This window comes from Paramormyrops kingsleyae, unplaced genomic scaffold, assembly GCF_048594095.1.
Source record: "Paramormyrops kingsleyae isolate MSU_618 unplaced genomic scaffold, PKINGS_0.4 ups62, whole genome shotgun sequence".
Lineage (NCBI taxonomy): Eukaryota > Metazoa > Chordata > Actinopteri > Osteoglossiformes > Mormyridae > Paramormyrops > Paramormyrops kingsleyae.
Window position 1 is genome coordinate 180140 of NW_027326000.1, and position 16213 is coordinate 196352.

General features: G+C 42.6%; 1 protein-coding gene and 1 long non-coding RNA gene across 2 annotated transcripts in view; one reads left to right on the top strand and one right to left on the bottom strand.

The window, feature by feature from the left end:
- LOC111859304 (uncharacterized) overlaps positions 1–938 on the top strand; it is a 17495-nt gene extending 16557 nt beyond the window's left edge. Inside the window, exon 15 of the mRNA XM_072708281.1 lies at positions 33–938. Coding sequence (XP_072564382.1) covers positions 33–128 — 96 coding nt within the window. The 3' untranslated portion in view covers positions 129–938. The remainder of the gene's footprint in view (positions 1–32) is intronic.
- Positions 939–9885: 8947 nt separating this feature from the next.
- On the bottom strand, positions 9886–16207 carry LOC140586443 (uncharacterized). The gene is made up of 2 exons (XR_011988234.1): positions 14270–16207; positions 9886–11302 (listed from the first exon to the last, which is right to left on the bottom strand). It is a non-coding gene; the product is annotated as an uncharacterized lncRNA (long non-coding RNA).
- Between the last annotated feature and the right edge of the window lie 6 nt (positions 16208–16213).

Consider the following 16213-nt stretch of genomic DNA (forward strand, 5'->3'; position numbering starts at 1 on the left):
TAAAACTGATCACTTAACACTCACTTCTTTAGGGATCACGTGACAATGAGGAGACTGTTGCATTGTCCCCCACTGATCCCAATGGACCAAACACAGAGGAAGTAAACAGAGAAACAAGAGCTCTGTAATTCTCAGGGTTCCTGTCATTTACTCCACTTTGGATCCAAGGACACAGTTACCTGTCTGCTTTTGCAGTGTATTTCAAAGGAATAACGATGTTGGATTATTAAAACAAGTCAGTATGCATGCTAGTTTGAGTATTTCATTGATACTATAAACATTTGGGTGGTTAACAGTTTTGGAATATTTAATCACATTAATACTAGCCCTGTAACCCAGTAGGTACAGTAAATACCATTTCATGGTGACTCCAGTCCTTACATCCTTCAGTCCAGCATTGAAATCTAATCAGAGTTTGCAATTTTTTGATTGTCTACAGACTCAAGCTTCCACGTCTGTTGGATAACCAAGCTGGACAGATAATTAGCCACCAGATTATCAGTGATCTGTTACAGTTCACCTTATTTGACTTGAAAGACTTTGTCACATTATTATGTGATTTCTGTAAGGTGATTTGCATATTAGTGTCTGCTAACCAAGCATAAATTTAACATAAACATAAGCTTATCTACTGGCATATTAAAGGCCAATTTGGAATTCAAACTCATGCACTGGTATAAGAACACAAGATCTGAACATGAAACATGAACAGTAATATAGGGGAAGGAGGCTCCATAAAGAGAAAAAGCATTATAAGATAATTACCAGACCACGAACAAACTGCCTTTGCAAACAAAGGTGGAAGCGACCTGCACTGCATTGGTGTGAAGTGGGCAGGGAAGGTGTAACATTACTGCCTGAACCACCCGCAGTGGCCGCCCACGGGGAAGGTGTAACATTACTGCCTGAACTACCCACAGTAGCTGCCTGCTTGGTTCGAAGGCGTGTGTGTGTGTGTGTGTGTGTGTGTGAATTAAAGTTTAGCTAGTTCTGAGTAACTCAGCATTGAGACATTTTATTTGAACATGGCTAATTTAAAATCTAAACAAACACTGGCATATAACAATGAACAAAACAAGTACTTGAAGTTGCATTCTTACACGAGAGTAATCTAAATATGTGTATGTGTAATGATGGTATGCGAATGACAGTTTGCATGTGACTTTGTATGTTTATATAATATGTGTGTCCATATGTTTTTTATAGTGTGGGAGTGTGTTTGTGACAGTGTGAATGTGAGTGTGTGTATGAGAGTGTGTGTGTGCGTGTGTATTAGGATTATATTACATCTTGGGGACCAAATGTCCCCCATAATAAAACCCTGTTATTTTGACACTGTGGGGACAATTTTTCAGGTCCCCACAAAGATCTGTGAATGCAATAAAAAAAATAATAATAATAAAAGTCTCATATTTGGTTTGATTACTTATGGTTAAGGTTAGGGCTGGGTAGTGTGTGTAATATTTTTCACAATTTTTTTTTTACTGTTTGAAATTTGTGCGTGTCTAATATTTGTATATGAGTTTATGAATGTGTATTACATTTGTTGGTGTTAGTGTGAAAATTTGTGTTTTTATGCATGTAATTGTTGTGCGCTTGACTGTGTGAATTGCCCGTGTGTCTAATGTGAAAGAAAGTGTGTGTATACCGATATTTACCGTCTTGGGGGTGTCTCAGCTGTCCAATACCAGTGACGAGGGGAATTCCTCTGCGTTGACCCATGACAGGCCGAATGTACTCCTTAGCAACAGAGTCATTATTCTCTAATATTAGGGAAACTATAATAGGGTTATCACTTCCAGAACCCTCACAGAAGCCATTCATAACTGTTTTGGGTTATGCTGATAATGTCAGTATCTTAGAAATTTATTAAAGGGTCTCCTCTGCAAAGGTGCACGACTTCATAGGAGCCTTTCCAACGCAGCACCAGTTTTGTGTGACTCTCAGTGGGTTATTCAGCCGCACCAAAGCCCCCGTGCTGTTGGCATGGTGATGAGCACTCTCATCATAGTACAGCTTCTGTCTCTTAGTTGCATACAGATTAACACTTTTAGTCAAGTAGTCCTCCACCACAAGAACATACCTGTTCCCTTTGTCATCTTGGGCATTTCCAAAATGTCTGCAGCCACTCACTATAGGGGTCAGCTAACAAGAGACCCCCTCCCCCATAGGGATCCTCTGTCTGGGCACAGGAGACCTGCATGTCTGACAGGCCCTACATCACTCACACCAGCGCTTAGTGTCACGCAACACAGAGGGCCAACAGCATGTCTGTCTAGTGGCTCCACAGACCAGTCCAGCTGAGAAGTGGGCAGAAGCAGGCCCACCATGGAGCTGCTGAAGGAGACGTCCGACATGACAGCCCATCTACTGCTGACAGCTTCCTAAGGCCGAGAGGAGACCCTCTCAGGAGTCTGCGTGGTGGTCACTGTGACCCCCTCAATCCAGGCCAGCACTTTGGTAATGTCTGGGTCCCCACGCCGCAAAGATCTTATTTCAGAGCCATCCGGTGAGACTGAGTAAGGAAGGCTGAGGCTCAGGCTGAAATGTTCTGTGCCTGAGTTAGGGCCTGGCTGGCATAGGCCACTACACACTCCAGTCCATCAATGTCTTGGGCCAACATTGTCCACACAGACTCCTTAGTGGCAAGCTGTATGTATTTTAAAAGGAATAGGAAAGTTAGGCAACATCACAATAGCGGCATGTGAGCGCCCCCTTCAGGTAGGTACAGCCTCACAGTCCACAGCCAATGAAACTGCACATTGTTTCCTGTTACGTGATGTAAGGCTAATTACTAAAACATCTGTAGCACGAGCAGTCAAAGTGGGTGACATTAAACCTGTTTGTCACAGGTGGGGGCCACCAATGAGCATCATTAGGGCAGCAAAATGTGCAGCGACCAAACAAGGGTGGGCGCTAACTGGCACTTATACACTGAAATGTGTTTAACCACACAAGTGCTTAATGTACAAAAAACCAGCGTTCAAAGACAAAGATGTGTAATGTTGGTAAATACAAATAAAGATGTAGATGCAGCCCCTTACCATGGTACGTTTTTACTTTATGTCCACCCGACCTCCACCTCACTCCAAATCTCACTCCAACAAATTCCTCAAAGCTGGCAGCCCTGACCATGTGTTTAATATTTTACCAGAAACTGCTACTTTCTCCTGATTTACTACAGATATTTAATATACATTAAATATTCACTATAATGCCAAAAGTATTGGGACACCTGCCTTTACAAACACATGAAATTTAATGACATCCCATTCTTAATATATAGGCTTTAATATGGAGTTGGCCCATCCTTTGCAGCTATAACATCTTCAACTCTTCTGGCAAAGCTGTCCACAAGGTTTAGGAGTGTGTTTATGGGAATTTTTGACCATTCTTCCAGGAGAGGTCAGGCACTGATGTTGGATGAGAAGGCCTGGCTCTCAGTCTCCATTCTAATTCATCCCGAAGGTGTTCTATCTGGTTGAGGTCAGGGCTCTGTACAGGCCAGTCAAGTTCCTCCACAACAGACTCGCTCATCCATGTCTTTGTGGACCTTGCTTTGTGCACTGGTGCGCAGTCATGTTGGAACAGGAAGGGGCCATCCCCAAACTGTTCCCATAAAATCTGGAGCATGAAATTGTCCAAAATGGCTTTGAATGCTGCAGCATTTAGAGTTCCTTTCACTGGAGCTAAGGGGCCAAGCGCAACCCCTGAAAAATAACCCCACACCATAATCCCCCCTCCGATAAACTTTACACTTGGTACAACGCAGTCAGGCATGTACTGTTCTCCTGGCAACCGCCAAACCCAGACTTGTCCATCGGATTGCCAGACAGAGAAGCAGGATTCATCACTGCAGAGAACACGTCTCCACTGCTCTAGAGTCCAGTGGCGGCGTGCTTTACACCACTGCATTCAACGCTTTGCATTGTGCTTAGTGATGCAAGTCTTGGATGCAGCTGCTCGGCCATGGGAGCCCATTCCATGAAGTTGTCTACGCACTGTTCTTGAGCTAATCTGAAGGCCACATCTGAAGTTTGGAGGTCTGTAGCTATTGACTCTGCAGACAGTTGCCGACTTCTTTACACTGTGCGCCTCAGCATGCGTTGTCCCCGCTCTGTGATTTTACATGGCCTACCACTTCATGGCTGAGTTGCTGTTGTTCCCAATTGCTTCCATTTTGTTATAATATCACTAACAGTTGACCGTGGAATATTTAGTAGCGAGAAAATTTCACAAACAGACTTATTGCACAGGTGGCATCCTATCACGGTATCATGCTTGAATTCAATGAGCTCCTAAGAGTGACCCATTCTTTCACAAATGTTTGTAGAAGCAGTCTGCATGCCTGGGTGCTTGATTTTATACACCTGTGGCTATGGATGTGATTGGAACACCTGAATTCAATTATTTGGAGGGGTGTCCCAATAGTTCTGGCAATATAGTGTATTTAAACTTACCTCTGCATACAGGTATGATGATGATGGTGCTTCCTATTGTCTGAAACAGAGGTCGAATTCTCCATGAGGTACTCATAAAAGAACCTATATGAATATCAGTTGCATCACAGGCCACCTCAGGGACCCCTCATTACTGGGAAACATTTATACTGTGTTATGCCCCCCCAGCCTCCACCTGACATTGTAGTAACAATGTGAGGGCAGGTTTCATTATGCCAATTATCCACAGCTGAGGAAGTGCGGATAGTTTAAAAGGAGCTGCGTGGCTCCTCTGTTCTCTCTCACTTTGTGTCTGTAACTCTGTGCACATTGAGGATTTGCTCACCCTGTGCTTCTCTCTGACTTTGTGTCTGTAACTCTGTGCACATTGAGGATTTGCTCACCCTGTGCTTCTCTCTCACTTCGTGTCTGTAACTCTGTGCACATTGAGGATTTGCTCACCCTGCGCTTCTCTCTCACTTCGTGTTTGTAACTCTGTGCACATTGAGTATTTGCTCACCCTGCGCTTCTCTCTCACTTTGTGTCTGTAACTCAGATTGATGAAATTACAAATAACAGCTTCTTCTGTGGATCCTGAGAAAGTCACACAAGAAAACAATGAGGGAGTATTTGGCAGTATTTAGATGTACTTCTGCAGATTGGATCTCAGATTTCCTGTCACAATTTCCTAATGCTTTGCTGAACTCCCCAGTGGATCTAGTATTAATTCTAATATGACTCATTGCTTTCAATTGAAATGCTAAAATTAGTCACCACGTGGCATTTCCTCTGCAGTTATACTGCAAATGTTTATCACGGTTTGCTGATTGCTCCCTCTATATTTTCAAGTAATTAAGAAAAGCAAAAACTCATTCTAAATAAGCATAATATAAACTACACAAAACCTACTCAAAATATTTATATTGCAAGTATAAATAATCCATTGTGGGATCTTTTCGCTGTTCTTGATTAACTCTCTAGCATAGCTGATAACCGGGTACTTATTATAGAAACACCTGGGTTCTCACGATACTTCTGTGCATCTTGCCTGTGCCTTTATCATAGTGTCCTTGGATGACTCTGGTCTGCCACCATGAGTATACAAAATATTGTGGAGGCCATTTTGCTATGATTGTGCTTCTGGAAAAAATGATTGACAACAATGGGGGTGGGGAAGTGATTGGGCAAAGGAGACGGGGGGGGGGGGTGTCTCGGGGGAGCCGCCAGGCAGCACATCCTGCTATGGGCACTCGTCAATCAAAAAAGACCTGAGGGGAGGAGAAAACTGCTTGGGTAGAATTCAGCAGGCCCAGTGTGTGTGTGTGTGTGTGTGTGTGTGGTGAGAGAAATCCCTAAAGGAAAGGCTATGTGTGGATATTGCCTCAGGGAGAAACATCCCAAAAGGGGGAAGTTTAATCTGAGGGTTTGGGATATTGTCTCAAGGCATGGAGGCCTTGGAGGTTAATGGTGATTTAGAGGTAACATAAAGAGAGGGAACGGTCTAAAGGTTTTTGAGTTATTGTTGTAAGGCCTGGAAGGTCTGTGCATTAATAGTAATTTAAAGAAACTGCCCTACAGAGAGAGGGGTGTCTGATTCTGTAGTGAAGGCCGACGAGTGCTTATGTGTTCCCTTAGAGAGAAGGGTCTGTTTGTTGTGAGATGTGAGGTAAAGGTACTCTTACTGTACGTTGTGATGCAAAGGTATTGTTCCAAGTAAAGCTATTGTTGAGTTACAAGCAAGGGTGTCGATGAAGTAGACAGGACCAGAGAAGGCCTGCATAGTAAAAGTTTCAGATGTTAAGAGGAGAAGGTCCACTGGATTGGACTGATTGTATTAGAAAAAAAAGACTAGGAATAGGGCCCAGAGAGCGTTTAGTTTAATGGGGAAATATTATGAGGGCGTGAAGAAAGTGGTTGTATACACAGGTTTGGGCTGAGACAGAGGAAGTTAACAGGTAAGTTGAGTGTTAAGGTGTATGAAGCAGGAATAGTTGTTCCAGTAGTAAAAAAGTATAAGGAGTCTAAATTAGTAGGAGGCGAATTGATAGAGATGCAGAAGGAAGTATTTGCGACTTTAATGCAAAAACATTAACAGTAGTATAGGTGCGGGTAGGTGACTGCAAAATTTGAACAAATCTTAGGAAACCAGTAAAGCCCAAGGATTTAAGAGTAGAATGGAGGAAAATGCATGAGGAACTGAGAAAGCAGTACAGAGATAGATGTATGGCACAGGTTACTGACAGAGGGGAAAGACAAGATAAGAATATTGCAGAGAACTAAGGGTATTAAAGTAATTTGAGAGAGCAGGAGCTCTCAGTACCCATTAGTGGAAGCCCCTCCTCCTTCATACCAGGGTTAGGTCCCAGTAATAGAAGGAAAGGTAGAGTTCAGAGGGATGAAGTGACCAGGGAAAAGAAAGAAACAGCAAGCTGCCTAGACGGGTACAGGAAAGTGAGAGTCCTGCTGCGGCAGGCAGTGGGGGAGGGACTGCGAGGCAGTGAGGTAACAGTGGAGGGGCAGGCGTGTGAATCTGAAAGAAAACGTAGTGCTAAAATTTAGGAGAAGGAACAAGTGGTAGTAATGCAGAAGGGCTGATGCATCTGCTGGACACCCCTAACCCTCCATACTGGGGAAAGAGGAAGTAGAGGAAGAGGAGGAGGCAGAGCAAAAAACAGTGCGAAGCAGGAGGTCTGTAAACCGCCCCAAAAATGTATTTGATGCTCCCCCTGGTGGTGAAAGGAGCGCAAACACAGTATGTGCCATGGGCTGGACAGGATCTGCTCCTCAGACTCCCAGTCCTGGCAGACAGGGCTGGAAAGTGGATGAAAGTATTTGAAGAGGAAACTATGGGACAGCTGCTGGTGTTGGGGGACATAAAAGCGGTTCAGGCTCGTGTTATGGGGGTGGACGGGATGGAGGGGGTGCTGCGAGGCAGTGGTCTGGCAGTGGCGACAGGGACTCCTGTAAACAATGCATGCCAGTTAGATGGTTTCCATGCTAACAACTGGCACCAGCTGCGACTAATGTTTCCTCCATGATTGAGTGTGACAGACATGAAGGTGGAGCCCATAAAGGAAGGGGAGAGCCCAGCTGCCTATCTGCAAGCCCAAGAAAAGCGGTGGAGCACTGAGACAGAGCAGGACCTGCAGGATTCTGTGTTCAGAGGTCTGTACCGGAGGGCACTGCAGGACATTCTCCATAAGCCAGTGAGAAGCAGGCTAAGGCAAGTGGGGGGGGCTTATTGCTATGCCTGAGGAGCAGCTGATCCACACTATTGACTTGCAAAGGGGGGAGGAGGAGGAGGAGGACTAAAGAGCATGATGCAGCTGGAGGAGCTGACCGCGAAAAATAAAAAAGTACCAGTGGTCTCTGTGGGGAGGTTGACAGTAAGCTGTTATGAAGGAGCTTTCCTTAGGAGCTGTGACTATTCCTGCTCTCATACTAATATTTTGTGGTGTAGCTCCTTTAATCCTCACTGTAGTGAGCAAAGCTCTGTCTCAACATGCGACAATAGCTGCTGTGTCAAAGGTGGTGGGAGGACCGTTTGCAGCAGCGACTTCCTGGAGCAACATGGAAATAGACGACAACGCAGATGTCATTGTCAAGGTCCTGCCCACGTTGGGAGTAATGCTGTTCCTGCCATGAGTACATTACCAAGGAACCGCTGGGGATCCGCTGCCTACTATGATGCCAAGAACCATTTGTGAAGAATTGTGAAAAAGTGCATGTTATGGACGTTGGATTGCAGCATTATCAGTTAACATCCAGTTATCCTTATGTGAGAAACATATACACTTACATATTGAGATTGTATTAGATGATGTAGTCTTGGTAGATAATGTGAAGTGTATGCAATATTTCTTGGACAGTTTATTACATGGCAGTTCTCTCCACTATTTACTGAATTAGCCACTATACCGCAAGTGTCTGATTCTGAGCGCTGGTAGTTTGTGAGCCATGCCAGCCATGGACCACAAAGAGGGGCCGCACCTTTAGCGGGCTGGGGGTGGAATTTCCCTGAAGCTCTGGGTTTTTGTCCTCCTTTCTAGGCTGGATGGACAGGATTGTGTGTGGGACTCTTGTGAATCCCAAAATGGGGAAATATATGGAATATTATTTAGCACTGTATAACACTTGAATGTAATCCTTAAGACTACTGTAAAGATCTAACCTGCAAAATACAATGTAACCTTTAGAGAATATAACCCAGTTACCGCTGATGAATATGAGCCTTATTCAGCTCTGCAGCTTTTTGCACATTTTACACAGTGGATCTCTGCCCTACAGTTCATAGCTTGATGACTGGAAGAACTGCAGCATCGAAAACATAACTGGTTTTGTTTCAGATATGCTTTACGGTCCTCCAGAGACTTCTCCCTGAATGCTCTGCATTTGTTGAGTGCATGAGGCTTTTTGTGGATAGGACACTCTTTACTAGGGTCTTCACATGGTGCTAACTTAGCCTCTCCCACACGTTAGTCAGTCCGAGAGAAGGGTTGCTGACTACTTGAAGGCGTTTTGCATGTTGTGAAGACTGCTCCCCTAACCACTTGATTAATAAGTCAAGCTCTTCACTAGACGTCAAGAGTAAGTCTCGAATAGCATTTTCAAATGAAGACTTCCAGTCCCAATAATCCGCTGGCTTGTCACTAACTTTCATAAGTCCTCCAGTGAGCAACTCGCGTCTGGCTAGGAATCTGGTGAGGACATGCAGGTTTGAGGATTCTTGCGGTGGAGTCCATGGTACTGAGTACTGTGTTGGTGCTTGTGCTGTAAAGCACTGAGATGGTTGTAAGACGTTACCACCCTGTGTAAAAGGTAGCAAGACATAGGGTCTATTTGTATGGTCAGAAATATCAACCCTCTGTCCGAGCTGAGTGGATGTAGAAGAGTTTAGGATGTCGTGATGTTTCGCATCTTCACATGGTGCTAATTTATCATCTTGAACAGCTTGGTCATTCACATAACCACTGGTGCGATCTATGGTCTGAAACATCTGAGAAAAGCGACCACTCGATCGCTCTCTATCAATTTCGCTTGCTGCTGCTTCATATACATTAGCTGAAGCGAGGGCAGCTTCTGCATCACTTTGTTTATGAAGTGCCTCTAATGTGGCCTCCAGACGTGTCTCCTCTACCTTGAGCTCTGCTTGCTTCACTCTCATTTCAATTTCCCTTTGAGCGAACGCTGCTCTCGCTCGTGCTGCCTCCGCTTTAGCCCGTGAGTTGACTGCAGCCATGCTGGTTGATGATTTACTGGAACACTTTGATCCTTTTGAAACCTGTGAGCAGACCGACATTGTTTCGCTGTCCTGTAGCTGAGACATGTTGTGGTTAGACTTGAGCATCCACCTGAGGTTTGTTACTAACGATGGAATCTGCCTTTTCACTGTTCTGCCCTCACTGCTCGAACTGACCAGAGTTAAGCAGACAGATAAACTCGTAGATAAGTGACAGGTGTAGTGTCCTTTTTTATTGTGGCGTTTCCTTCAAATATCTACAGAGTGAAACTAAAGAAAAGCAAAAAGAGAAAAAAAACTTACTTTGTCTAACAGAAGAGAAACATTACATTTGTATGTAAACATTACTAAACATGCAGGCTGCACTAATACAAATCACACAAAAGCTAATACAAACATAATATTACTGGATAATAAACATTGAAATGTTATTTCACAAATAATATAATTTACACAAATACAGCTTCATGCTTTCCCGTGAATACCGTAACATAAGTAGCAGGAATAGTAAAGAACATAAATACAAAATAATATATACAGTGGTACCTCGGTTCTCAAACTTAATCTGTTCCGGACTCCGAATCGAATCCTAAAAAGTTCGCGTTCTGATCGAATTTTTCCCATAAGAAATAATGGAAAACCAATTGACAGATGAGACCAAGAACAACTTGTACCAGAGTGATGGGAAGAGAAGAGTATGGAGACGGAAAGGAACTGCTCATGATCCTAAGCATACCACCTCATCAGTGAAGCATGGTGCTGGAAGTGTCATGGCGTGGGCATTTATGGCTGCCAGTGGAACTGGTTCTCTTGTATTTATTGATGATGTGACTGCTGACAAAAGCAGCACGATGAATTCTGAAGTGTTTCGGGCAATATTATCTGCTCATATTCAGCCAAATGCCTCAGAACTCATTGGACGGCGCTTCACAGTGCAGATGGACAATGACCCAAAGCATACTGCAAAAGCAACCAAAGAGTTTTTGAAGGGAAAGAAGTGGACTGTTTTGCAATGGCCAAGTCAATCACCTGACCTGAATCCGATTGAGCATGCATTTCACTTGCTGAAGACAAAACTGAAGGGAAAATGCCCCAGGAACAAGCAGGAACTGAAGACTGTTGCAGTAGAGGCCTGGCAGAGCATCACCAGGGATGAAACCCAACGTCTGGTGATGTCTATGTGTTCCAGACTTCAGGCTGTAATTGACTGCAAAGGATTTGCAACCAAGTATTGAAATGTATAAGTTTGATTTATGGTTCTTATTCTGTCCCATTACTTTTGGTCCCTTAACAAGTGGGGGGGCATATATGCAAACTGTTGTAATTCCTACACCGTTCGCCTGATTTGGATGTAAATACCCTCAAATAAAAGCTGACAGTCTGCAGTTAAAGCACATCTTGTTCGTTTCATTTGATATCCATTGTGGTGGTGTATAGAGCCAAAAATGTTAGCATTGTGTCGATGTCCCAATATTTATGGACCTGACTGTAGTTGTATGACCATGGTCTTTAATTTACATTTTCTTTCCAACACTGCCCTCTAGTTCCTAGTCATCTGCTCTGTGTTCCGTCCATTGGAATCACCAAGTGGCAAGATTTCCAGCTCCCGATTGTTGCATGTTCTCTGTGAAAGAGTTTCAGTTAATACATTTGAGATTCACAGGTTCGAACATCTAACATAGTGACCAGGAAGTGGTATTTACCTTCGTTACTTGACTATTTTTACCAAATAACTATAAATAGTAAAAGTACTCATCAAACACCTTAACTTGTAAAATATTCACAACCTTCATGCATGGACAAAATGTAAGGGTTAGACAAGCATCTGTGGATCACGTGATGTGTGAATTCAGTGATGTATTTTTGAGAGTTTGATTACTATAAGGCTGGGCTGATCCCTAGTCTAGAGTCTTAGACAGGAGAGAAAACCGTGACTTGAGGCCACTAAAGCCCTGGACAAAGGGTCAAGCAAAGTCAGCAGTGCTCTGATTAAGTGACAAGGCACTTAGGCTATGAGAATATCCATCCATCTTCTCTAACTGCTTTTCCTATTTCAGGCTGCAGGGGGTCCGGAGCCAATGAGTGCAAGGCAGGGAACAACCTAGGATGGGTGCCAGCCCTCATACATGCACACCTATGGGTAATTAGGTAACTCCTATTAACTTCAGCATGTTTTTGGACTGTGGAGGGAAACCGGAGGAAACCCCACGATGACACGGGGAGAACATGCAAACTCCACACACATGTAACCCAGGCGGAAGCTCAAACCCAGGTCCCAGAGGTGGGAGGCACTGGTGCTAACCACTGCACCACCGTCTCATTGCAGGAACATACAGTCAATGCCAAAAGTTTTGAGAATGACACAAGCATTGGTTTTTACAAAGTTTGCTGCCTCGGTGCTTGTAGATCTGTTTCTACGGTACACTGAAGTATAATTACAAGCATTTCAGTGTCAAAGGCTTTTATTGACAATTATAATACATTTATGAAAGAGTCAATATATGCAGTGTTGGCCCTTCTTTTTGAAGACCTCTGCAATTCGCCCTGACATGCTGTCAATCAACTTCTGGGCCAAATCCTGACTGATGGCAGCCAATTCTTGCATAATCAGTGCTTGCAGTTTGTCAGAATTTGTGGGTTTTTGTTTGTCCAGCTGCCTCTTGGGGATTGACCACAAGTTCTCAATGGGATTAAGGTCTGGGGAGTTGTCTGGCCAAGGACCCAAAATGTCGATGTTTTGTTCCCTGAGCCACTGAGTTATCACTTTTGCCTTAAGCATGGTGCTCCATCATGCTGGAAAAGGCATTGTTCATCACCAAACTGTTCTTGGATGGTTGGGAGAAGTTGCTCTTGGAGGATGTTTTGGTACCATTCTTCATTCATGTTTGTGTTCTTAGGCAAAATTGAGAGTGAGCCCACTGCCTTGGCTGAGAAGCAACCCCACACCTGAATGGTCTCATGATGCTTTACTGTTGGCATGACACAGGACTGATGGTAGCGCTCACCTTTTCTTATCCGGAAAATCTCTTTCCCCGGATGCCCCAAACAATCGGAAAGGGGATTCATCAGAGAAAATGACTTTACCCCAGTCCTCAGCAGTCCAATCCCTGTACCTTTTGCAGAATATCAGTCTGTCCCTGATGTTTTTCTTGGAGAGAAGTGGCTTCTTTGCTGCCCTTCTTGACACCAGGTCATCCACTAAAAGTCTTCACCTCACTGTGTGTGCAGATGCACTCACACCTTCCTGCTGCCATTCCTGAGCAAGCTCTGCACTGGTGGTGCCCCGATCCCGCAGCTGAATCAAATTTAGGAGACGCTCCTGACACTTGCTGGACTTTCTTAGGTGCCCTGAAGCTTTCTTCACAACAAATGAACCTCTCTCCTTGAAGTTCTTGATGATCCAGTGGAAATGTTTTTTTTGGGATTAAGTTCATTTTCATGGCAAAGAGGGACTTTGCAATTAATCGCAATTCATCTGATCACACTTCACAACATTCTGGAGTATATGCAAATTGCCATCATAAAATCTGAGGCAGCAGACTTTGTAAAAATTAATATTTCTGTCATTCTCAAAACTTTTGGCCATGGCTGTATGTTGAGATTAACTGATTGTGTCAGACATATTAGCTCCCCCTAGTGGTATCCTGTAGGGCTGGAGCTATGCATAGATCAGCAACTGTGTGTGTGTGGATCGGACTTCAAAACAGTATGAGGAAAGTCTCAAAAATAGATTGCTGAATTCATGCGTGATCCACAAATGAGCTTTTAAGTGTTCACAAACCAGTTGTACATTTGAATATACAGTACTGTGCAAAAGTCTTAAGCAGGCAAAGAAAATTATATTTAGATTATCCTCGTGTTGGTGTAAAACTATGATATTGTTCCTGTCAAAGTGTGTCAGCTTAGCCATTTCAGAACCTCTGCTAAAATCACCCCAGTATTTGCAGCGACCGTCCAGTGCAGCCATGTATTTTTTGACTTGGCCACTAGCACACTTCATACAGCTAGTCAATCTGTCACTGACTTTTTAAACCAATTTATTTAATTATTCAATTGAGCTGTTGGTGAAATTTAACAAAATCATGGAACAGCTGAGGTGCCCCTGAGGAGAGGTTTGGGAACTGAAGCGGTGTTCATCTAGCCATCCAACTAGATATCAGGAACTTTTTAGAAAACAGAAGAAATTATTACTAGTTTTTGTTGTGTTACTCTTAATTTGCACATGTTCTAATGTTAAATAGTGTTTTTTGTTCTAAGCCAAAGTACACTTGCTACCCAGATAAACAGCTTTAAACATTTCTTTGGACTGCCTAAGACTTTTGCACAGTACTGTATCTTGTCGCAAATGTTCATGTTTTTGTACAAATCATTCTGCATTTTACAAATGAAAATTTACAAGGCACAAGTTGAAAGGCATTGTATACTGTATGTATATGGGGAATGTACTGATATATCATATATAATAAGGGCTCTTCCTCTACCTCAACAGCCTCCATACTTATTAATAATCTGAAGGAAGATGGTCAGACTGATGTAGAGAAACAGGTCCCAGGACACCAACCAGAGGGGCAGATGTATCTTGGGCACCTACCTGGTCTGGTTCAGGATAACTGTATCTCTGAAGAAAGGCGATCCCTTGTGTTAATCTACAAAAAAGTTAATACAGTTTATACAATAGAGTTTTGTCAGCGTATCACATTTTAGTCAGTTGTTATGCATATCTTACTGATACCGAATATTACCATAAATTTTTGTATTGTCATAAGACAATAAATGTGTTTTTTACCTGAATGCTCTTACCTCTTTTTCATTTATTGCACATTCCACTTACATGCCAATTTGCACAATCATTCCCCACCATTTAGGTGGTTAACTATTTATTCATGTGTGTCTTAATGGCCATGTCTTAAAATGGCATTTATATTATTTATATTCTTTTTATGTTTAAATATTCATACTCTAGTTATTACTTTCTTATATGCATTACTGGGATCTAGACTAACTTTTTGCACTAGTAGTACTTGTGCTCCTTACAGAACATTTTAAGAGCACCAGCACAAAATTTAGGCGCACCAATTAAATCGACATGCAATGCAACATATTTATATTTTTGCCAATTTAACTATATTACTGATAAATGCAATTTACAAAAACAACAAAGTGGTGCTTTAAGAAAAAAATTATTAAGTTACATGGTACTTTTTAAAACCTAAACACCAATGTTTGTTTCATTGTCACCAATGGGCTTATGGACCAGCCAGCAATGACATCCTGCTCACAATTGTTCCCAAATTGCGTTGTTATGATGACAACAGACTCACATTAGCTTTCCACACTAATCACTCTCTATCAGGTATTTCGACTGTGTTTTAAAATGCAACTCTATTTCGATATTTTAAAATCCCCCAAAATACAGTTTCGAGAAAAACAAATACCGTAATATGCTGTGCTGCCATTTTAGTGTCCAAGTCCAAATAATAGTTACACTTACAAAATGCCTTTTCGAGTCATAAATGTGAAAATAATTTCAAGTACAAACATGTAAGCAGAGTTGTTGTGCATTGACCCTTGCATAGTTGATTAAAAATGTAGGCGTAGGAATCGATACATGGAACCATAATTCAGAGAAGAGATAGACAGGCTGGCAGTATCGTGCTCAGAAAACAATTTAACACTGAACATCAAAAAAACTAAAGAATTAATAATTGATTTCAGGAAACACAGTGTGGCTCACTTACCTCTCAAAATCAAAAGAGAGGAAGTTGAGAGAGTTCCCAGTTTCAAATTATTAGGGATTTACATCACTGAGGAACTCACATGGACCATCAATTCTACTGCCCTGGTAAAAAAGACCCAACAGCGGCTCTACTTCTTGTGGACACTGAGGAACAACGGCTTGGCTGTAGAGCTACTGAAAGCCTTTTATCACTGTTGCATTGAAAGCATTTTGACATACTGCTTAACATCTTGGTATGCCAACTGCACAGAGGCAGATCAGAAGAGTCTACAAAGAGTCATCTACACATCCCAAAATATAATAGGACAGACATTGACATCTCTGGAGGATATCTTCAGAACACGCTGTCTTCGTAGAACCACACTCATCCTGACTGATGCGGTTCATCCTTGTCACCGATTCTTTTCTCTGCTACCATCTGGGCAACGTTACAGAGCTGTTAAGGCTCGTACTTCTAGGCTGAAAAACAGTTTTGTACCGAGAGCCATCACAGAAGCGAACTTGCTGAAACTGTGCCCTCCCTCTGCTCAACATCGGTAACTTTGACTTTGATTATCTAATGACTGGGGGCTTTATTAAGGTTATGTGTGCGAGTGAGTGAGTGCATGTGTGGAAGTGACAGTATTTTTAGGTATTTTTTTAGGTATTTATTTAAGTAATTTTTAATTTAAGAATTAAATATTTATTATTCATGATGGACTGCAAATTTCGTTGTACATTGTGCAATGACAATAAAGCTATTACAATAATTCAAATGTTTTATGAAATTCCTGGTTCATTAAAATTTAGAAGCATTTC